This window comes from Podarcis pityusensis, assembly GCF_964106645.2.
Source record: "Podarcis pityusensis genome assembly, chromosome: 9".
Lineage (NCBI taxonomy): Eukaryota > Metazoa > Chordata > Lepidosauria > Squamata > Lacertidae > Podarcis > Podarcis pityusensis.
The window spans coordinates 15,395,450-15,419,315 of record NC_138034.1 but is presented as its reverse complement, the minus strand read 5'-3'; the positions used below and the strand labels follow the sequence as shown (position 1 = coordinate 15,419,315).

Below are 23,866 nucleotides of genomic sequence, written 5' to 3'. Positions count from 1 at the left end.
ACCCTGCTATTTAACAAATGCCCAAGTCCTCTGGTCGAGGTCATCTAAAGACTGAGTTGCAGTATCATCAGTATAGTTCTGCTAATTGTTTTTCTATGCTGGTTTTTACTGTGCTTTAAAAAATTCTGTTGTGTGTCATTTTTATTTTTAAGCAACCTTGAGCCTCTGATATATGTGATGTAAAGTCAAGCTATAATTATTTTCAAGTTAAGAAATAGGCCATGGACCATTTCAATATTTGGGAAGTAAAGTCAATCTGAATTTTACTTATAACTCATACGGCATTTAGTGCAGGGCCGGATTTAGGTTTGATGAGGCCCTAAGCTACTGAAGGTAATGGGGCCCTTTATATGTCCAGCTGTCCTTTGTCAACAACAAATTGTCGCAGTTTTTTGTTTTGAATATATGCTATGTGGTAATTTATGGACCTAATAGGTATCTAAAGCCATTGCACATCACAAAATATGTATTTTATCAAAGTAATTGTTGAACTGAAATACAATTAAGAAGTATATTTTTGGGGGGTGCGGCAAGAGAGTGGGACCCTAAGCTATAGCTTGTTTAGCTTATACGTAAATCCGGCACTGATTTAGTTTCTAGTATTGATTTTTATGCTCACTTATTTTCTTTATTTTCATTTGGAATAGCACTTTGTACCCATCGCTGGCAAATGTCTTTTGGAGAGGGACTATGATCTGATTGGCCAGCTGTACTACAAAGACTGCCAGAACCTTGATAACTGGAAGAAAGGCTGGTTTGCTGTAGAGAAGTCAAGCCTGTATTTTTGCCTGGAACCGGAAAACTCTCAGGAGGATTCCATGTATCTACGGAGGCTCCAGGAGTTAAGTAAGACTTTGGAAACATCATGGGTTAAAAGCTAGTTCATAGAACTTTACTTGCTTGAAGGGCAAGACACACAGAGATGCTGTGTGTGTTGGCATAATAAACTTCCATAACTGGGTGTCCAGTGATATGGGAGTCACTTCTCTGTAACTTCTTCCCACTCTTCTTGAGCAATGCATGGATAAAGGAAATGTGGGCAAGGCCAATGACGTAGCTTCTTCCTGCACGATGTCATTCTCAGAGTATTGAGCAACATTCACATGAGAAGGAACCGATTACAATAATACCCAAATTTCCAAACTATGACAAAGTGACTCCCACACTGATATGGTAATGGGTGAACTGTGTGAGATGATAGACAGATAGATATAGTAGATATATAAATAGATAGATGTACATCCACACACACACACATTTTGGTATCATGAATGAAGATTTCATCTAGTCCAACTCCCTGCACTGCACAAATCTCAACTAAAGCACCCATGACAGATGACCATCAAACCTCTGCTTAAAAACCTCCAAGGAAGGAGAGTTCACCAAATTCCAAGGGACTTAATGGTTTCTTGTCCCACTATAGAAATGCTAATTTACTCAGCTGGTCTAAATGATTACATTATCACTAATTGTTCCTGCTAGGAAGCGGAAGTTTGCATACATTTGGGCTCCAACTGAATTGCCACAGGGTGTACTTTTTGAATTCCACTGCCATAGAACCCCAACCTTTATGTACCCCTCTCCCCTTTTACACCCTTGTATATAGTTCCCAACCTAAGAGCTGAAATATTTCTGTTGACTTCACTTGACTGTCCTTAATAGGAAACGTATTCATTGCTTTACTTGTCTTCATTATTACTCACAGAGAGGGCTGCCTGTTTCACCTTTACTAGATGCCGGCTTCCATTTAATGCTTACCCAGAGACTAATGATTATTAAAGCAGATTTCCAGGCTCAGCTGCTGTTGCTGTTTTGCAGTATAACTTCCAAAAGATTGATTCTGCTTTTTTTAAATGCTGTGTGTCTGTTTTAAACTTCCATTAGGCAATTGTAAATGGTTTGGTTTCTTTGTCCATTTTTCAGCAATCAGCAGCATAATCCAAAACGGAGAAAAAATAGATGTCCTGCTTTTGGTTGAGAAAGGAAGGTAAGGGATGGTTAGGCAAAAATGCGTATCTCCTATATCCAAAATCTTATTCCAGATTCAGAATTGCTTTTCTATCATCAACTCTATCTATCTATCTATCTATCTATCTATCTATCTATCTATCTAATCCATCGATCATCTATCATCTATCTATCTATCATCTATCTGTCTGTCTATCTATCTATCATCTATCTATCTATCTATTGTCTGTCTGTCTAACTATCTATATCTATCTATATCTATCTATCTATCTATCAATCATCTATCTATCTATCTATCTATCTATCAGCATCTATCTATCATCTATTTCTATCTATCTAATCTATCTATCATCTATCGTCTGTCTATCTATATCTATATCTATATATCTATATCTATCATCAGCATCTATCTATCATCTATATCTATCCATCTATCATCTATCTATCATCTATCTATCTATCTATCTATCTATCATCAATCATCTATCATCTATCGATCATCATCTCCCAAGCGCGCGCGCACACACACACACACACACACACACACACACTGTATTCTAAAATACAGTGGGGCAGACATATTATCTTCCATGCATGTCTGGAAGAAAAATTTTGGGTATGTCGTATTTTCATATGAGAAAATGATGCTCTCAGCCTTCACCTCTGTTTTCACATGCATCACATAATTAATGTTGATGTGGAGGTGATGGGTCTAGACCCCACCCCCAGCCATCGTTTTGCTATAACATCCAACACCCATGCATTGTTGTAAGATTTGTGAACAGAAGCAGAAATACACATCTCATGAACTGCTTCTGGGTGCACAATGTCCAGATGTTGAGAGGGCAGGGCTCATGCAGCACGGTCCACATAATGTCCTGCATGCATGAATAGGACTATAAAGCAATTCTTGCATCATCAATAATTATTGTAGCAGTTAGCTCCAAACTATTAATCCCTTTTGTTTTAAAGATGTCAGTGAACATGGGGATATGCAGCTTGTCCACCCCACATATGCATTTTGAAGTGAGACCTTTGCATCAGGATAATTGACATAATGAAACTAGCTTTCTTTACCTTCTACTTATTATTAATGTGGTATTATAAGCATGTATGAAAGTTTGAAGAATAATGTGATAAAAAAGGCTGGTTCTGGACCTTGCAAGCTGAAGTTTAAGGATGAAGGAAGTTTTTGCCTGACTCTAAGGGGTTAATTAGCTCATCTATGCTAGGATGTCTGTGTTACCATCTAATGTGGTTTTTGTACTTTCACAGGTAATTATCACTGTGCATTTCTGCATTTTTTGCATTTCCTTTCCTTCTGACCTCCCTGTTAACTGTTCACCCTGGCCCCAACTCTCTCTCTCTCTCTGATACTGATGTGTCTGTCTATGTATGTATGTATGTATGTATCATCTATCTATCTATCTATCTATCTATCTATCTATCTATCTATCATCTATCTATCTATCTATCATCTATCTATCTATCTATCATCTATCTATCTATCTATCTATCTATCTATCTATCTATCTCTATCTATATCTATCTATCATCTATCATCTATCTATCTATCTATCTATCTATCATCTATCTATCTATCTATCTATCTATCTATCATCTATCTATCTATCATCTATCATCTATCATATCATCTATCATCTATCTATCACCTCTCTCTCTCTCTCTCTCTCTCTCTCTCTCTCACACACACACACACACACACAGACAACCCTGCAACTCACAATAATATTTCCTTCTTCTGATGACGTGTACGATAGTCTACAAAAGCTTATCTCATTATAATTTTGTTAGTCTTTGAGGGTGCAGCTAGTTTCTTAGATTTGCCTTGGTTGTTGGCCAGGCAGTTCTGAAGTAATCAACTATGTAAATGTGTTGGGAATACAAAGAAAGATAATGCTTATCCACACTATGTAAATACTGCATTAAAATGCAGCTTAACAAAATAAATATTCTGGATTGCAAGTTTCTAGAGTCTTTTTTTAAAAAAAGAAAGAAATAATCAAGCGCAGTCAGGCCCTTGATCTAGCCAGCATGGTCTGCTCCAACTGTGTGATAGCAACTCTCCAAGGTCTCAGCCTTGTTCCTCAAGCTCCATTGAACCGGAAATGGCAGAGATTGAAGTCTGGACCTTTTGCATTCCAACTTAGGTGCTCTCCTTCTGGGTTTTTGTTCCTCTAAAGTAGGAATGGGAACCTGAGACCATCCAGAAATGGCTGGACTTCAACTCCCACCAGACCCACCCAGCCTCACCAATAGTGAGAGATGATGAGAGCTGGAGTCCACCAATGTCGAAGGACGCAGGGGCAGAGGTTCCCCATCCCTCTTTTGAAGATATCCTGTGCAGCCCTTTCATGTGAACATATGTAGCTACTTTACAGGTGTCTTGGTATTTTCTGCTCAAGGACAGAGCATGGTAAACCTACACCAGGAGCATGCCTGATGTTAATGAGTCCCGCTGGGGCAGGCGACAGACAAATTCTAAAATGCTGCCCTGAGGTAGACATTGCTGAGATTTGTCTTGTGTTCAGCTGCACTTTTTTGCTATGCAAATTGTAATGTCTGTTTTTGTGAGCCTAGCAAAATGAAAACCACCTTCTCACTGCTGCAGCCAGTCTAATTATTAGTAGGTGTGTGTGTGTGTGTGTGTGTGTGTGTGTGTGTGTGTGTGGAGGCTTTATAGCTTCTTGTTTTGGAACTATGAAGGTGTTGCTGGAATGGGTATTAAACTCAGTGGGTATAATGCATGGAACGTGTATTGGCTGAGGTGTATATTTTGGATGTTGTTGTTGTTGTTTAGTCGTTTAGTCGTGTCCGACTCTTCGTGACCCCATGGACCAGAGCACGCCAGTCACTCCTGTCTTCCACTGCCTCCCACAGTTTGGTCAAACTCTTGCTGGTAGCTTCAAGAACACCATCCAACCATCTCGTCCTCTGTCGTCCCCTTCTACTTGTGCCCTCAATCCTTCTCAACATCAGGGTCTTTTCCAGGGAGTCTTCTCTTCTCATGAGGTGGCCAAAGTATTGGAGCCTCAGCTTCAGGATCTGTCCTTCCAGTGAGCACTCAGGGCTGATTTCCTTAAGAATGGAGAGGTTTGATCTTCTTGCAGTTCATGGGACTCTCAAGAGTCTCCTCCAGCACCATAATTCAAAAGCCTTTGCTTTTGAATTATATTTTGGATAACTTGGAATAAAAGGTGGACCAAATTGCTTTATTGCTACAAAATGGCTTCTTGAGAGCTGTTGTTGTTGTGTAGCTAAAATGTCTGGTAGAGAAACTGGTTCAAATCCCCAAGTATCCATGAAGTTCACTAGCTGACATCTGTCAATCTAACACAAGGTTGCTGTGAGAATATCTGTCGTGTTTGTGTGTGTGGCGGGAAGACAAATATATGGCATCTTTGAGTTCCTTGAAGGAAAGGTGGGATATAAATATTAGATTAATATAATCCTTTCTTCAGTACTTCCTTCCCACACTTAAAAGGTTGAATGCACATCATACATTTAAAGCACATCTTCCCGTCCTGGGAACTGAAGCGTATCCCTGACACAGCTACAATTCCCAGTAACCTAGCAAAGCTCATCTCCTAGAATTTGTTGGGTGCATATGTGATAGAAATGCACATTATGTATGCAGCCTAAATCTCTTACTGCAAAAAGTGAGCTTCCATTGTTCTCTTCATATACATAGCAGTTTTCTGGTCAGAAAATGAAATTCTTCTGACCTTCCATTTCCTGTGAATCTTGGACATCTGAAAAGTGTAATTTGAGGTTTCTGTTCAGTTCTTTCTTAACCCATAGGATAAATCCTCCTGTTTTTCTGCATTTTTTCTTTTCACACTGCATACACTTGACTTTGAAAGAGAGGAACAGCGCATTATGTTGGAAATTCAGAGAGAAGCTCCTCTAACACTTCAGTAACCTTCTGAAACCCTTTGCAAGGAAAGCCTTGCAAAGAAATCAGTGTTATCTGACTTCAGCGGCTGCCTTGGGAGTCTAACTGTATTCCCCCCCACCGAAAAGCTTTCCCTCTCCCTACGTCCACTGTGTGACCAGCCAGCCTAACAGTTTCTCATACAGTTCAAGAGTGTTATTCACTGAGCTAGTGTGGTGTAGTGTGGTGTAGTGGTTAAGAGCGATAGACTTGTAATCTGGGGAACCGGGTTCGCGTCTCCGCTCCTCCACATGCAGCTGCTGGGTGACCTTGGGCCAGTCACACTTCTCTGAAGTCTCTCAGCCCCACTCACCTCACAGAGTGTTTGTTGTGGGGGAGGAAGGGAAAGGAGAATGTTAGCCGCTTTGAGACTCCTTCGGGTAGTGATATAGTCAAACCTCAGTTGTCGAACATAATCCGGTCCGGAAGACCGTTCAACTTCCGAAACGTTCAGCAACCGAGGCACAGCTTCCGATTGGTTGCAAGAGCTTATTGCACTCAAGCGGAAGCCTCGTCAGACATTCGAGTTCTGAGGAATGTTCGAAAACCGGAGCATTTTGCTTCCGGGTTTTCGGCATTCAGGAACTGAAAAGTTCAAAAATGGAGCCGTTCGAGAACTGAGGTTTGACTGTAGAAGCTGTTTGACTACAACACATGGGTGCTTTGGAAAGAGTCACATTGGGGTTTATGTGGTAGCTTGGTCAGGTTTTCTGTACCCTTTCCAGATTGATGTGCATGTAGAGAAAAGGACTCGCATATCTAGAACCGAGCACATCTCTTGGCTGGTTGTATTGAGAAATACTTTTTCACTGAACCAGTTTGACTGGGGTGGAGAATCTGAGGGGAGACTTCACAGAGGGGATTGGAGTTATAGCAGATAGAGGATCTCCAGAGGTTATACTGTTTCTGACACCTGACACTTCTTATCAGAATTCAAAGCAGCTTGAGGCATTGTTCAGTTGAAGAGAGTTATACCGGTTGCTGGAATCACATTATGAGTAAGTTGGATATAAGAGCTTTATAAATAACCACATACATCTTGAATAACTCCCTCTCTCTTACACATCCACCTACCCTCTCACAGGACTAAATCCATTGTTGATTCTATTTCCTGACCCTAAGTGGTGAATTTCCTCAGAAAACACATTGGCAGAGTAAAAAGAAAAAGAAAATAAAGTTTCATGTGTTCACTTCCTCAGTTGTTTGATGAATATTTATTATACTTTACTTTTGCTCATGATCTCACTTAGTTATTCCTGAGTGTATCTATTCTGCACAATGTCATACTATCTTATGGGATCTAGCATCTTAAATCTTATCAACCATTGATTCATTTTTGTGTCTCTGTAGATATTGAGAAATTCAGCAAGATTACAAGGGGTACTATGATTCAAAAGGCTTAAAATAGCCCCCAAATGCAGATGATGTGGAAATAATACATTTTTAATGAAGGGCAATAAAAGCTTATATATCCAAGAGGAGTATTGAGTAAATTTATCAAAAGCATGAATTTTTAGAGCTTTTGTTGTCTAAACTGCATTTTGACATTCATGCAAATTTCCATGTCAAGTAGGGATGGAGGGAAAAATAAAAATTATTTTGCCTTTTCATGGGAGGCTACCTTTTCCTTTTCCTTTTCTTTTATTGATACTCAAGAAAGGAAAAAACAAGACAAGAATACAAACAAAACAGTGATAAAGACAATATTAATTACAAATCAATAAAGCAAAAAAGTGGTCCTTGGACTATAGACCCGACCTCCCGTCCATTCCTTGTTTCAATTATCTATTATTTGTTGCCAAAACACATTTTTTTTCTTAAATTAACTAATCACTGATTTATCTTAAATTTCACATCTTTCTTAAATCTACTACTAAAGTTATTCAAATGCTGCGACCAAGTTTAAACTACTGTAGTTGTTTTTCAAATAAACTTTGAAGACTTAGCATTTTGAAATAAATTCCTGTTTTGGTTTGTTTTTTATTTTTTCTGATAAACTATCTAGCTCCACCTAATCTGTTAACTTTTGGATCCATTCATGGGTAGAGGGGATTTCATCACTCTTCCACTTTGTAGCGATAAGAACTCTTGCTGCCACTGTGGCGTATAAAAATATACTCTTCATTTTTTGTGGGATATCCAAATCTGTGATCCCCAGGAGATAAGCTTCTGATTTTCTCTTAAAGGAAGTCTTTATTATTTTTTGTATTTCTAAGTGGATACGCTCCCAAAATGCCTGGATTTTTTTTAAATAGCCAAATGTGCCTGATTTATCTCCACACCTCCAGCACTTTGGAGTCTACCTTTTTCACAGTCTTCGAACCAATATGTGAACCAAACTGTTAACCTTTAAAATCCAAACAGTACGTACACAATGCATATATTAGAGGAAAATCTCCATAAAAATGCATACGTTTGTGAAAACCACCTTCCAAAATGCATTACAATAGGGGGAATTGCTTGCAGCAATATGCCTATTAATCAACACTGCTTATGTGTTTATTGGGAGAAATTTGCACAACGAAGCTGACAATTTTTGAAGAGGATCAAACTATATGTGATTTCACTCCACCCTCCTCATCATCCAAGTTCAACCCTGAGGAGAAATATTCATGTTCTCTTTGAATATTCTCTCAAAAGTGAGAGTGTTTCAAGAGAAGCAGCATTGTGGCTGTTTTCAGCCTTAGGCTATTGCCAGCTGCTCAGTTGGTCTGTGTTCACCTATCCATACGATATCCATCTTGCTCTTTTTCACTAAAATAAGAATCGCTTTCTCCACTCGCCCTCTTATTGCTCCTTTCAAAATATTTTCCCAAAACTTTTTTTTTTTTTTGCAGAACATTATACATCCACGGCCACACAAAGTTGGATTTCACAGTCTGGCACAGCGCAATTGAAAAAGCAGCAGGTACAGATGGCAACGTGTTAGAAGATCAGCAGCTCAGCAGAAATGACGTCCCGATTATAGTGAACAGCTGTATTGCATTTGTTACGCAGTATGGTAAGTGGAGCAGAGCATTTGTTCAAGTTCCTGAAAATTGGAGATGCATCCGGATAGAGTACTTAAGAAGCATCTATATCAGATTACATTAGCTGGGCTTGAACTGCTATTTGCAAAGACCACACTTTGTCACAGGTTCACACTGTTGCACTGTATTATTTGCATGGCTGTGTGTGGCTAAAATGTACAAGTCAAGGGAGAGAGCATCTCCTTACAAGGAGCTTCTTGAGGTCCTATACATATGTGTGTATATGTGTGTGTATAAAGTTTTACAAAAATTCAAACATTAAACATCAACATCATCATTAAGGATTCTCTGAATCCTTTGACACCCCTCCACCCTTCCATGGTTGCCATCATCAATCTTTCCCCCAACTGCTTCTCTTACTTTCTCTATTTTTAAAAATCATCACCATCTATTTTTACCTTTTTTTTGTACATTACAAGCATTAATCAAATCCTGCCAAAGTTTTCAGTTGTTTACAGTGTTCTCTTAAATACATTGTAATTTTTTCCCATTCCGTCTTAAAGTTCTTCTCTTCCTGGTTTCTGATTTTCCTGGTCAATTTCGCCATTTCGGCGTAGTCCATCATCTTCATCAGTCATTGGTCTCTGGTCGGAACTCTGTCCTCTTTCCATCTCTGGGCCAGTAATATTCAAGGTCCATTCATTTTTGCTGGGTGCAGGATCTTATTCACTGAAAGATGAAGATCTATGTGGCCAAAAAGTAGCGTGTGTTGTATTGGTACCTAGTTTAAGAACTGCTGCCATGCTGTGAAGCCAACAGCTTATCAGGCCGTGGCTTTCAAAAGGTGTTTCAAAATACCTTTTGAAAGCCAGAAGGCTAAAACTGCTAGAACCTGCCATGTTGAGGAAATTTGCTCTGCTGATCTCCCACTGCACTGTTCAGCCACAAAATAACATTGGATGTGTTGTGATATCCAATCTCTGATCTTATGGACAACAGGGAGACCTAAGAAGCTGTGCCAGTGCTCTACAAGGTTTGGAGGTGTGCTCTAGGCTATCACCCAGAACCCTTTGCGCCATGCATGTCTCCGAGCCGCTAGTGTGTGATCAGCTCCAGCAAGAACATTGGAATGATCCAAATGCATGAGTGGTGGTGGAGTTCCAGTTGTGTGGGAAACGCCCACTTGAATGGCTCTCATTCAAGTTGGATCATTTTAAATCATTTTAAATTTTAAACGGTCTCCTAGCTGTGTAAGAGTTACTTCCATGGAAATTATTTATTTTATTTCTATTTATTAAATTTGAATACTGCCCTTCACCACAAGATCTCAGGGTGGTTCACAGAACAAAAGACAAGATAAAAACACAAGTAAATAATTAAAGCAAGAACAGCAAAACAATAGCCCCCGCCCTTCCCACAGACACATTTAAAAGGCTGTAGACTATTAATCAATGGATGCGGGTGGCGCTGTGGGTTAAACCACAGAGCCTAGGACTTGTCGATCAGAAGGTCAGCGGTTCGAATCCCCGTGACGGAGTGAGCTCCTGTTGCTCGGTCCCTGCTCCTGCCAACCTAGCAGTTCGAAAGCATGTCAAAGTGCAAGTAGATAAATAGGTACTGCACTGGTGGGAAGGTAAACGGCGTTTCTGTGCGCTGCTCTGGTTTGCCAGAAGCGGCTTAGTCATGCTGGCCACATGCCCTGGAAGCTGTACACCAGCTCCTTCGGCCAATAAAGCGAGATGAGCGTCGCAACCCCAGAGTCGGCCATGACTGGACCTAATGGTCAGGGGTCCCTTTACCTTTACTTAGACTATTAATCAGCCAAAGGCCTGGTTGAAGGGGAACGTTTTCACCTGGCACCTAAAAATGTATAATGATGACACCAGGTGATCCTTCCTGGGGAGATCATTCCACAAACAGAGCTACTACAGAGAAGGTCCATTCTTCTGTAGCCACCCTCTGCACCTCACGTGGCAGAGGCACACAAAGAAGGCCCTCAGATGCTGAACGCAGCGTCTGGGACAGTTTATGTGGGGAGAAGTGGTCCTTGAAGTATTATTGATTACTTACGTTTCTATGCCAGGTTTCATCCAAGGATCACGGCAGTTTACCACATAAAAAACCCCCAAAATACATACCACAGTAGCAAAGAAAAAACAGTACAATTTAAAAGATCATAGATAATTAGCCCAAACCCTGGAAATGTTTTTGCATGGCGCATAAAAGATATGTAAGAAACAAAGAAATGTCCGTAGGGCACCCCATTGGAGTACTGTGGCATACAAGCAGATGTACAGAGAGTAATCTGAAAGTTTAAAGGATTGCAAGCAGTCCTGGATGGATCTGGAATGGCAAAACATCTGAGAAAAATTGAGATACCATGTACAATCGTACCTTGGTTCTCGAACAGAATGCATTCCAGGACTCCGTTTGACTCCCAGAACCGTTCGAAAACCAGGACACAGCTTCTGATTGGCTGCAGGAGCGTCCAGATGTTCAGCTTCCCAAAATTGTTCAAAATCCAGAATACTCACTTCCGGGTTTCGATCGTTTGGGAGCCGATTTGTTTGGGAGCCAAGGCATTCGGGATCCAGGGTATGACTGCATTGTGTGGTGGGAAAATGAGAAACAGAAAGTGACAGACTTGCCCCCCGCTCCACTAGAACAAGGAGAATCTTTCAGTTAGCCTAGGATTCCTGCTTCCCCCCTCCCTTACCACTGGTTATACATGCAGCAAAAGCTTCTTCTTCAGTGTTGCTGCCTCTTAACTGCATCTGTGATACAGTGTTAAAATCATGATTATACAGAGCAACCTGAAGTATTGCTATTTGTTCAAATTGTGTTTCCCCCCTCTAACTGTACAATATTTTTATATTGAAGTATTGGTCTATTTAAGACAGGGGTAGTCAACCTTTCTATACCTACCGCCCACTAATGCATCTTTCTTGATGGTAAAATTTGCTTACCGCCCACCAGTGCTCAATGGAAGGAGGATTCAGCTTGTGCTGTAGAACCACCTACCGCCCACCTAGAATCCTGAAACACCCACTAGTGGGCGGTAGGGGCCAGGTGGACAACCCCTGATTTAAGGCATAATTAATTTTTTTGGAAAGTGATTTTGTGTTCCTTTCTCTAAGGTCTGGGTAGCAAACACATCTACCTGAAAGGAGGGGATCCTTCTCGTGTGAATGAACTTCTGGAGTGCTTCAAAAAAGACGCAAGAAGTGTTAAGCTGAGGGCTGGGACAAATCAGCTGGAAGATGTCACTGATGCACTGAAATGCTTTCTGTCTGAAATAGATGATGCACTGCTTACCAAAGAACTCTATCCATTTTGGATTTCTGCATTAGGTAATGTGCTGCATGTTTTTGACGAAGCCGTAGAGACATTGCATCTGTTTACTGAACCTCCCTGCCCTCCTTCCAGCCTGAAATTTTTTTTGGAGCTCTCTCTGATGTTGTGCTGAGCCTCAGTGAGGCTCAAAACGCAATGAGATGTCTCATTTATTTCCAAGTCATCACAGGGTTTATAAGTGCCTTTGTCCCTCTCTAAGCTCTGGAGAAGGATGGGTTCTAATTAAATATGGTTATCAGTAAACAGAACATGGGGATGAGTGGGTATAACACATTTTGGAACAACAGGTTGTTGAAAGAAGCACAGTGGGGGAAAACACCGAGCTGAGGAGGAAAAAACATATTTTTCAGACTGTGGACTAGACTATCTGAGTTGTTAATGGTGTCATTCAAGAGGGATGTGTTAAGTTGTGGACGAACATATCAGACAACACAGCGATTCTTCCAAAGCAGCTCTTTATTTGTAAGCTGGAACAGAACTGAACTGAGGAGCTCAGTCAGCCTGCTTATATAGAGCTCCAGAACAATGTAACTGTTGCAACTTTCTAAAACAATCCAATCACTGAACGTCACTTTCGATCCTTCATTTGCATACAAACTATCCAATCACTGAATGTCACTTTTGATCCTTCATTTGCATAACTATCTACTGGCCCAGGGTGAGAACTTCAGTACATAACAGGATGTATTCCAATCAATATTGTGACCTCCAAGTAACCTGCTCCGAGCAATGAAAGACTCAGTTTTCCATTCTACCTATTTGTATGTCTTGTCCATTTGTATTTTAATCAGCTCTGCCCATTAAGTGCATCCATGAGCAAACAGAAGAATCGGCTTGATGGATACTTAGCCTGCGACTCATTGCAGGTGGTACAAGAATACAAAAGTTGCAAGGCGTAACCTCCTTGTTCTCAAAATTGTTTTCCTTCAAACATAGCGCATCAAAAGAAAATTTACCAATATTGTGTCGGTGAAGTAGGGGTGGATTGGCTGAATAATAATCTTAAATGACTAGATGCTGCTGAGATGGCGGATCAATATCCTTCTCTTTTGGATTGCACTGCTGTTAATGCTGGGTAATTTAATTCCCCCCCCCCCACACTTCTCTATCAGATACACTGGATGAGAAAAAGAGAGTGAAAAAGTACAGCACTTTTATTCGAACACTTCCATCAGTCAATAGGGCGACGTTGGCAGCTTTAATGGAGCACCTTTACAGGTCAGTGTGTTGGTAAATCTACTGAAAAGAAGGTATTAGATCAGAAAGCTCTTGATACATCTTCTTTTAACTTTGTCAAAGGTCTGTGGGGAGAAATGAATGTTAGATATACCAGATAAGGTTCAAAATTTTATTTATATACTATCTCAGGAATCCTTGGAATGCTCTAAGGAGGCATTATCATAGTTGACATTTCCCCTCCCTTGCAGAATGCAAATCTTTCCAGGTGGGCTTCCATGTAACATCAAAATATGTTAATAAAATCACAAGAAGCAATCTCAAAACATTACTAGCAATCAGAATCACTAGATGACAACTAAAGATGAGGATCAGCACAAGCCAGTTGGCAGCTGATAGCCCTGTTATAAGAAAAAAATGCTCCTCTTCTCTGATGGGGTATCCAAGAGCCCATAAACAGTCCTTACGTGGGTTCCCTATTGGTAGGAGAAAATAACAGAGGCCAACCAGAGTATATTGAGAAGCAAAGCAGCTAGTAAGCCTGATCTTTACTCAAAGAACTGTTGCAACAGGGTCCCCACTCACAAACATGCTGGAGGGAGGAGAACAAAGGTGTGCAAGCCCTTATATAGACTTTTGAAATTGCCCACCATGTAGCCCAAGACCACCACCCCAAAGCATCATACATACACCACAGAAGGAGGCGGTCTACAGCAGAAATCTTGTCTGCCAGCATACCTGAAAATGCCAGTGTGGTGTAGTGGTTAAGAGTGATAGACTCATAATCTGGGGAACCGGGTTCGTGTCTCCGCTCCTCCACATGCAGCTGCTGGGTGACCTTGGGCCAGTCACACTTCTTTGAAGTCTCTCAGCCCCACTCACCTCACAGAGTGTTTGTTGTGGGGGAGGAAGGGAAAGGAGAAGGTTAGCCGCTTTGAGACTCATTCGGGTAGTGATAAAGCGGGATATCAAATCCAAACCCTTCTTCTTCTCTTCTTCTTCTTCACTGATTGCTTTACCTGGGCAGCCTGGTCATTCTTTTGTGATGGTAAATACTTTAGTTCCTGAATCCAGGTCACAGGCTCACTCTATTCATACACAAATATGCCCTTAAGACAGGATTTGTAAGCAAAAGACAATGGGGAGGCTTTCACATTTCCTTCCTCCTTGCAGAGAAATATTTGAGGTTAATTTGAGAGAGTCAAAATGGCTTCAGGATTGTTCTCCTGTACTATTTCAGACACGTGGCTTATATACTTATGTATGTGTTTGCCTTGTACATTTATGAATGTTTAATTTCTATTTGAGACCTTAGAATTCTTATAACAGCCGTTAGGCAATGGTGTGAATATATTGCACAATGTATTATATAACATATTATTATATTATAATATATAATATTTTATTAACTGTAATAAGTAATAATAAGCTGTTGCAGTACTTCTGTCAGTCAGGCCCTCAGTTTCTGCCAGCACCTTTCTCTTGTGCACAGCTGGTGATGTTTGGGCTACGTAAACAATGGCAGTCACCCCTGAAGGTTGAGAATAGTACTTTGCATAAGGCCATCTAGGGAACTCATGGGTGAGGCAAGATTTTAACCTGGCGGCTTCCTGGTTCGCAGCTCTTCGGCGCTATGCTCTGTCACTGCTAGCCATGACAATCCAATCCATAGCAACTGATAACTTCATTTCACTTGGTGATGGATCTTGCCAGAAGTGTATTTATTCACAAAGCCTGAACATCTGTATTTTGAATTAACTGTCTTCGGCGGCAGCCCCACATATACTGCTTCTCAAATTTGGAGGTAGCTGACATTGGAGTCACATCAGTTAGCTGTCTGGGAATTGGGAATTTCAATCTGTGTCACCATTAATATTCTACAAGTCCAGGACTATGTATGGAGTAGTTTCATACAATATACTATTGAATGGGGGAAAGTCCACTTTCTGAGATTTCCACATTGAATTTATTTACAAAAATTCCTAGCTCTTCTGGTTGTGAAGGTATGAAATCTCACAAGCATAGTGGTGGCAGTGTTTGTTTGCTGAATATGGTAAAAAAAGGTATAGGTGAAGGACCCCTGGACAGTTAGGTCTAGTCAAAGGCGACTATGAGGTTGCGGCGCTCATCTAGCTTTCAGGCCAAGGGAGTCGGCATTTGTCCACAGACAGCTTTCTGGGTCATGTGGCCAGCATGACTAAACTGCTTCTGGTGCAACGGGACACCGTGATGTAAGCCGGAGCACACAGAAACGCCGTTTTCCTACCCACTGCAGCGGTACCTATTTATCCACTTGCACTGGTGTGCTTTTGAACTGCTAGCTTGGCAGGAGCTGGGACAGAGCAATGGGAGCTCACCCCGTCACAGGGATTCGAACCGCCGACCTTCTGATCAGCAAGCCCAAGAGGCTCAGTTGTTTAGACCACAGCACCACCCGTGTCCCATTTGCTGAATAAGATAGCCGGTGGTCAGAAGGTGGACTTTATGTCCCTCCAGAGTGTATCCCTGATTGCCAGATGGGGAGAGGAAGCAACTAGGTTTGGTGTTTCCTATAATATTGCTCTGCTTCTGACCTTCCCAAGGCAGCTGGCTTGTTCACTGTTTCAAACAGTCCTATACCCTGGCCTAGCTGGAGGGAGCAACTTCACCATACTCTAACAATCTGTTTGTGTAAAGGCAGAACAATCTGTTTGTGTAAAAACAGGTGGCAAGAGAATTGTGAGTTAATGATCTAGGAAAAAATGAGATGCATAATTTCATTTTAATGGATGCCTGCTTTTAAGTTGAGCTGCTGTGTTGGAAATGCATGCTGTGTCGTGGGCTTGGGTTGGGGGATTCTTCCCTTACACAAGCCAATGCCCACTGAAGCCTTCTAAATGGATTTATTAACTTTGCGCAGGGTACAAAAGTGTTCGGAAATCAATCACATGGATCCTCACAATCTAGCCATGGTGTTTTCGTCGTGCTTGTTTCAGACCAAAGGGCAAACCAGCGAAGAAGTCGATGTGATCGAAGACCTGATTATAAATTATGTGCATCTCTTTGATGTAAGTAACCAGCACATTTATCAGATTTCTCCAATAATATAATTTAGCAAATGGCTGAAAACAGCAATGGGGCATCATACAGCATTTTGTCTCTTGTTCAGAAATGCTTTCAGCAGCCCTGAAAAACACTGTTATCTCTCTCTTTGATTTTCAATCGGAAGGATTTCGGCTTTAGCATTTTCTTTTTGAAGTTAGACTGACTCAGAGCAGCTAAACCTAAACTTATGGGTTGCACCCAGTGTCCTCCCTTGAGGGGAAAAAAAACCTATCTGATGGTCATCTTAGATTACCTGTATGCAGGTATATCTTCTTGTCCATGATATAGTTAGCACACTGAGAGGTCCCTGCACTCAAGGAGTATACAAATTAGAAGCAGTAGTAGTGGAGACAGTAGAAGGAGGGAAAGAGAGAGTTAAAGAACATGGACAGAAGCAAACCACAGCTGCTTAAAACTGGGGGTTAGGGGTGTTTTTTGTGTGTTTGTTTTAAAGTTCATTATTCACAGCAGTGACTGGTGACTGGGAGCAGCTGCCAGGACCATATAACACCAGTCCTGAAAGACCTACAGTGGCTCCCAGTACATTTCCAAGCACAATTCAAAGTGTTGGTGCTGACCTTTAAAGCCCTAAACGGCCTCGGCCCAGTATACCTGAAGGAGCATCTCCATTCCCAGCATTCAGCCTGGACACTGAGGTCCAGTGCCGAGAGCCTTTTGGTGGTTCCATCACTGCAATAAGGGAAGCTACAGAGAACCCGACAGAGAGCTTTCTTGGTAGTGGCGCCCACCCTGTGGAATGCCGTCCCATCCGATGTCAAGGAGATAAATAACTAAACAACCCTTAGAAGACATCTTAAGGCAACCCTGTATCGGGAAGCTTTTGAATGTGTGATGCTTCATTATGTTTTTATACACTGTACTGGCCCGAATGTAAGCCACACCCAAATATAAGCAGCACCTTTAAAACTGGTTGGGGGGGGGAATACCTGAATACAAGCTGCTTCATTCCTCTATGCTCCTGGCTGCATTCAGGGTGGGATCCGCGCTGCGTTGCCAGTGGCCTTTCCATTTCCTCGCTCTCTTAGTTTCTGGCCTTGGGGGAGAGGACAGGGGGTTATTCGTGGGGTAGGCAACACTTCGCCGTGCTCCTGGCTGCATACCATAAGGTTGCAAATATAAGCTGCACTTTAACTTTTCGCTGCCAGAATTTGGGGGAAAAGTGAGGCTTATATTCAGGCCAATACGGTATGTTGGAAGCCGCCCAGAGTGGCTGGGACAGGCCAGTCAGATGGGCAAGGTACAATTATTACTATTACTATTAAGGTAAAGGGTAAAGGGACAATTGACCATTAGGTCCAGTCGTGACCGACTCTGGGGTTGCGGCACTCATCTCGCTTTTACTGGCCGAGGGAGCCTGCGTACAGCTTCCGGGTCATGTAGCCAGCAAGACTAAGCCGCTTCTGGCGAACCAGAGCAGTGCACGGAAACGCCGTTTACCTTCCTGCCGGAGCGGTACCTATTTATCTACTTGCACTTTGACGTGCTTTCGAACTGCTAGGTTGGCAGGAGCAGGGACCGAGCAACGGGAGCTCACCCCGTCGCGGGGATTCGAACCGCCGACCTTCTGATCGGCAAGTCCTAGGCTCTGTGGTTTAACCCACAGTGCCACCCGCGTCCCATACTATTTATTTATTACATAGGCCAGGGCAGAAATTCGGGTGGTGGCTTTTTAATTCCACTCTCCCCACCCCTGGCAGTTACTAATTCATTTTTAATACTGTTCCTTCCACTGACACCACCAAAGGAAGTTAAAATACCTATGGTGGTTGGAGACCCAGTCCGTGGATGTGCTATGGGAACAAGGGAACATTAGTGTTGGTAGATTGACACCTGCAGAGCTTTCCAGAGTCTTTGGAGTGGAGGTGCTGGAGTTGCATGTATGTTTCACCCTAATTCCCTTCAGCTGTGCTTCAGCAGCGGGTCAGAATTGCACTGTAAATCCTTAGGCGTGAACATCAATTTTACTCTGTTTATTTTCCAAATCATTATCATCATCATCTGCATTTGGGTCTGATAGGTCCCTCAAATTGTTTCACTGTGAAATAGGAATAAAAATCTATTATTTAGAAAATTTGTTAATTCCCTTTCTGCCTCTGGGCAAGGTACTCAAAGTGATATATAACTTATAGATGCCATAAAACAACAATAAAAGCAGCAGCGATAAAACCGTACCAAAAAAAGGCAACAGCTAAAATACCTGCACGTCAATTTGAAATGCCTGGAGGGGGGATAAACAGATTTTCCTCTGCACTTTAATTACACCAGCGAGATGACCTATGGGCCGCATTAATGTTCTAATATAAACATTGGAACACAAGATCACAGTAAAACAGGCAGCAATAAAAATCAAATGCATAAGAACAGGATGTGCAATTCACCAGGATATTTGCTTGTGCAATTCCTATGAAAATGAATGAGAGCTGTACAAGAGCACTATTAGCTATGCTCGTGCACAGCTGCCATTTGTTTTCATGTGACTTATTTTTGAAAATTTCCTGGTAGAGATTCTGCCCAAAATGTGTAAAAACACTCACAGCTAGAAAGAGACCCTTAGCTCACCTGGGATCAGCTCTTCACTCCCTGAAAGGTATTGTCATTATTATATTATTACATTTTTTAATTTTTTTTATTTTTTATTATTTTATTATTATTTTTTATTATTATATTTTTAATTTTTATTATTATATTTTTAATTTTTATTATTATATTTTTAAATTATATTATTATATTTTTTTAATGTGGTGTGGTTAAACTTACACAGGTGTGTGTTTTAGAATTATGTATATTTAAACTGTGTGAAACGTTTCAGCAGCAAGTTCAGTTCTGACTTCCTCAAGTTGTCCTGGTCTGCGCTTGTTCTTCAGACTGTAGGGATAATCGGTAGTTCTCTAGCCGATGAAAGGCTGCTATCTCCCACCAGGCAATGTGGTCAAATGTGAAGGAAGGTGTGATCTGTACAGTGGTACCTCAGAAATCGAACGGAATCCGTTCCGGAAGTCCGTTTGAATTCCAAAACGTTCAGAAAGCGAAGTGCGGCTTCTGATTGGCTGCAGGAAGCTCCTGCAGCCAATCAGAAACCATGGAAGCCCCATCAGACATTTGGGTTCCAAAGAACGTTTGCAAACTGGAACACTCACTTCTGGGTTTGCGGTATCCGGGCGCCAAAGCATCCCAAGTACCAAGGCGTTCGGGATCCAAGGTACGACTGTACAGACAACAGGTACGACTGTACAGACAACAGGTGGAGGACAAAAGTTCCCCCAACTCTGTGGCAGACCCACATTTTTGTATCAAAACTCATTGTAGATAGAAAACTAGCACAGGGAATAGTCTCAGTTACAACCATTATCATAGTTGTTTACTTGCAGGTTTTTCTTTTCACAGAAAAAGAATGCTAAGAAGGCACCAAGTATAGGAAGAGTGGATGGGTGTGGGGACAAAATTAGGAGACTAATCCCTGGCATTGGTTGTGCTTAGTGCTCTTTTTCTAAAAAAAATATGTTTAGGGGTACTCTCATTTTCCTAAAGGGACCCCTGATCATTAGGTCCAGTTGTGCTTTTGAACTGCTAGGTTGGCAGGAGCAGGGACTGAGCAATGGGAGCTCACCCCGTCGCGGGGATTCAAACCGCCAACCTTCTGATCGGCAAGTCCTAGGCTCTGTGGTTTAACACACAGCACCACCCGCGTCCCTAATAATAAATAATAGAGGCACCAATATTGCCATTTTTTTATGAACAGGTGCATGAAGATCAGGTGAAGCAAATGGATATTGAAAATAGCTTTATTACCAAATGGAAGGATACTCAGGTGAGTAATGATATTTCCTTCCTTGTTCAGGGGAAGAGCTGTCACTCAGTAGTAAGGCAAATATTTTGCAAGCGGAAAGGCAGGTAGGGTTGGGACTGACTTTTGCCTCAAACCCTGATGGTCAGTTTCAACAATACTGAGCTAGATGAAGCAGTGATCTGCCTCTGTACGTGGCATTATCTATTTTAAAAAGAAAGTCAGAATCCGCTAAATGGAGCCGATATCCAGCTGTTTTATGCAAACTATTCAGGTGATGCATCTGTCTTTTGGTTGCATGAGCCAACCTTCTCTGTTAACCTTCAAAAGTCAAAAATAAAAGTATATAGATGTTACAGTACAATTTATACAGCAGCTATCTGTATAGAAGTGAAAGGCAGCTGGCAATACGAAAATTAACAGCGGTTTTTTGTCTGGTAGGAGCAGTAAATCTATCTTCAGAGTGATTAAAAATAGAAAGCCAAATTAAAAATAAAACTCGTTTAGCCCAAACTTCTATTTCAACTCAAAGAAAAATCTCCTACTTCTCATGTCACTTACGATGACCTTGTTTTCCGTTCCAGTTGGCACTTCATTAACGGTTCTTCATTTTTTTTCCTGCCCACCAAACACTTTGCCAGCTGTTTTTGTTTGCTGCCGTAATTTGCAACACATTTTTTCCCTTCCTCGAATGCTCAGTTGTTTACATACGCCCAGTGGAAATCAAATGTCAACTTCATTCTTTCCTCCAACCTTTTTCCCGTAATATCATCTAAAAAGCAAATTTCAGCAGGAAATAGGCTTTTTCTGAATCATTGCCAGTATAATTAAGAAGCTTTCTTCAAAGTCGCTTTGTAATGTTTCCCCCCATCGCAAATGATTCCATTAGTTTCAATTCTCAGAAGGCGCTGTGACCTTAAAGTCCTAATTTCTCCATTATGTGACTCTTTCAAACATAGTGATGTTGTGGGTTTAGCTGCAGAAAATGCAGTATTTCCACAGAAAATTCCTCTAAGTAAAGTCTCATTGTTTCCAATAGATGCAGTTAGAATCCTAGAAGCACAGATCTATTTCGACATCCCATGGGAAATTTACCCTCCCCAGTTCATGCACTGTAACAATCCCCCACTCTCATGTTGGGCAACACCCACAATTTGTTACATGTGTGGAGTTTTTGGGGGTCAGACTTAATATTCCTGCATACTCTACCAAATGAGCACCTGGCAATCTGAACTGGTCGAAGCTAATAGTGGTGTTAATAGGAAATCCTGTCTTCCTCCATTCTTTTGCATGTGTAGTTTGATTTCCTCACTGAAATTCTACATCCTGTCAGGAAGAGACTTCCTCCTCCTTCGGGTTTTTGGTGATGAGGGGCTTGTGCGACCCCACAGTTCCCTAATGTCAGGGAACTGACATCGGAGCGAGAGGCAAAGGGGAGGCTCCTAGATGATGCTGGAGAAGGACCCAGCAGCAGGGGGAGAGGCGACTCAGTGGAGGGGGAAGCATTTAAGCGCAACACCAGGGATAAAGGTGGGCAGATGGGGGAATCAGAGAGAGGGCTCCAGGACTCTTCACTGGAACTCAGTGAGGAGGGGACAGGTCCTCCGCTACCCACGCCCTCCCTGCGCAGAAGACTCCCGCGCAGTGAGAGGAGACTGGGTGTCAAACAACTTTTATGTTGGAAGAGGTTCAAGAAACGCCCACTGACGGATTCTGCCAGTGACTGAGGCAGTCACAATTAGAAAGGGCTGTGCAGTCAGAAAGGTTTAACAAGGCAAATTAGCCTAGAGAGGCACCAGTTTACGCACGAGTAACTCATACTCATCACACCTAAGGAGTTGAATAACCACACAGGACAACAGCATACTGGGTGGTCTGGGCTTGAATATGGCCACAGTAGAGAACAGTTTGGCATTGACATTGGGTAAAGCCATTGCTGCTCCACAGATAGGCTGCATCTGCTGGAAGAGCATCAAAGGGTAAACCACATATGGGGAAGGGGTGCCCAAGACCGATATCAAATCTGTGCCCCAAATGTGGCAACAGATGTAGTCACATGAGCTCAGTTCACCATGTATAAGAAAGGAACATTGCGTGTGGAGCAGTGTTAGAAACTGAGGTATGAAAGCTCAAAGCTGATTAACACCTTAAACCTAGGTTGTGGGTACAACAATGGAATGTCTAGGCACACTTTTTTTAATAGCAAGAATTACTGCTCACCAATCAAGCGGTGGGCGGGGTTTGTGACCCGGTGTGGGTCTTCCCCAAGCCTGGGTGATAATAATAATAATAATAATTTATTATTTATACCCTGCCCATCTGGCTGGGTTTCCCCAGCCACTCTGGGCTGTTTCCAACAGAACACTAAAATACAATAACCTATTAAACATTAAAAGGTGGGTGATACCCCCACCTTTGGGCTGGCTGTTGCTCCGCCCCCCTACCTGGCTGACCAATCGGTGGCTGGCTGGGGGGCGGAGCGAGGGCCATGTAAGGGCAGGCTCCTGCCGACCGTTCCCTCATTTGCAGTCTCGGGTGGCAATTTTAGGCCTTGGGCGGTATCCTATAGTCTATCTTCGGAATGGGGGGTAGCATTATTATGCACCCCCATGCAGCGGCATTTGCAGGGCCCATTAAAGGGTGGTTGTGGGAGTCACTGGCCCTGAGTGGTGGCGTAAGCTCAAACTCCCAGCATAGGTGAAGTGGGAGGGGGTGTGCTGTGTAAATTTCATGTTTTGCAGTGTCCCTCACATCCTGCACATCCTCAGACCCAAATGGGGGTGTGAGGGATGCCGTCTAGTGCCTAAGCCAAGGTCTCCTACAACTGAAATCAATAAAGTTTTGGCCTAATTTACCCCATACATCATTGTGTCGTGTCTTCTTATTCTGGGCTGGGGGATGTGTTAGCCCATGTGCTCTCAATACAAAGCTGAAAATGAATGAACTGCAGCTGAAATATTATGTTCATTTTTCACATGGTCTAGTCCTTCCCCTGCCCACCCCCTAATATTCTTAAGAGGGTCTCGTCTCCAGTCTTCAGAGAGTAGCTGGAAGTGGGAAGGCAGAAAAAGGTCCTCCTTTCCTTCCACTCTGCAGTTTTAATCTGAAATCTTAGGCGCAGTACCGCACCCAGAGCTCAGAAACTGCTTGCATGAATGAAATTCCCCATCGCAAAACACACCTAGAACAATGGGAGTTTCGAACACTGGTGTGGAGTTTGGTTGTATGGGAATACACTGTGCCCCCCTCAGATTTGCATGCAAGAGGAAAGCATGACATTGTAGCTGCGTAAGTCTGGATTATCTCCTTAACATTTCCATTTTTGTAAACTACCTATTATTCTAGGTTTCCCAGGCAGGAGACATGCTAATTGAAGTTTATGTGGAAAGAAAGGAGCCGGACTGCAGCATTATAATACGGGTTTGGATCATTTATTTTTCTATATTCTTTCAAGCCGGGGTGGCCCCCTTTTTCTGCCAAGGTCTGCTTTACTCATGGGTAATCTGTTGGGTGTGTGGGTGTGTGGCACAGGTGAGACCCAATGATGAGCAGAGA

The 23,866-nt window shown here is 42.1% G+C and overlaps 1 protein-coding gene across 3 annotated transcripts in view; it reads left to right on the top strand.

Annotated features, from left to right (window-relative positions):
* ARAP2 (ArfGAP with RhoGAP domain, ankyrin repeat and PH domain 2) overlaps nt 1-23,866 on the top strand; it is a 136,802-nt gene that overhangs the window by 77,178 nt on the left and 35,758 nt on the right. For all 3 annotated transcript variants that reach the window (XM_081019781.1, XM_081019779.1, XM_081019780.1), the window contains 8 exons: nt 648-846; nt 1,924-1,987; nt 8,761-8,924; nt 12,030-12,242; nt 13,359-13,464; nt 16,322-16,469; nt 20,267-20,335; nt 23,657-23,731. In XM_081019781.1, coding sequence (XP_080875907.1) covers nt 648-846; nt 1,924-1,987; nt 8,761-8,924; nt 12,030-12,242; nt 13,359-13,464; nt 16,322-16,469; nt 20,267-20,335; nt 23,657-23,731 — 1,038 coding nt within the window. The remainder of the gene's footprint in view (nt 1-647; nt 847-1,923; nt 1,988-8,760; nt 8,925-12,029; nt 12,243-13,358; nt 13,465-16,321; nt 16,470-20,266; nt 20,336-23,656; nt 23,732-23,866) is intronic.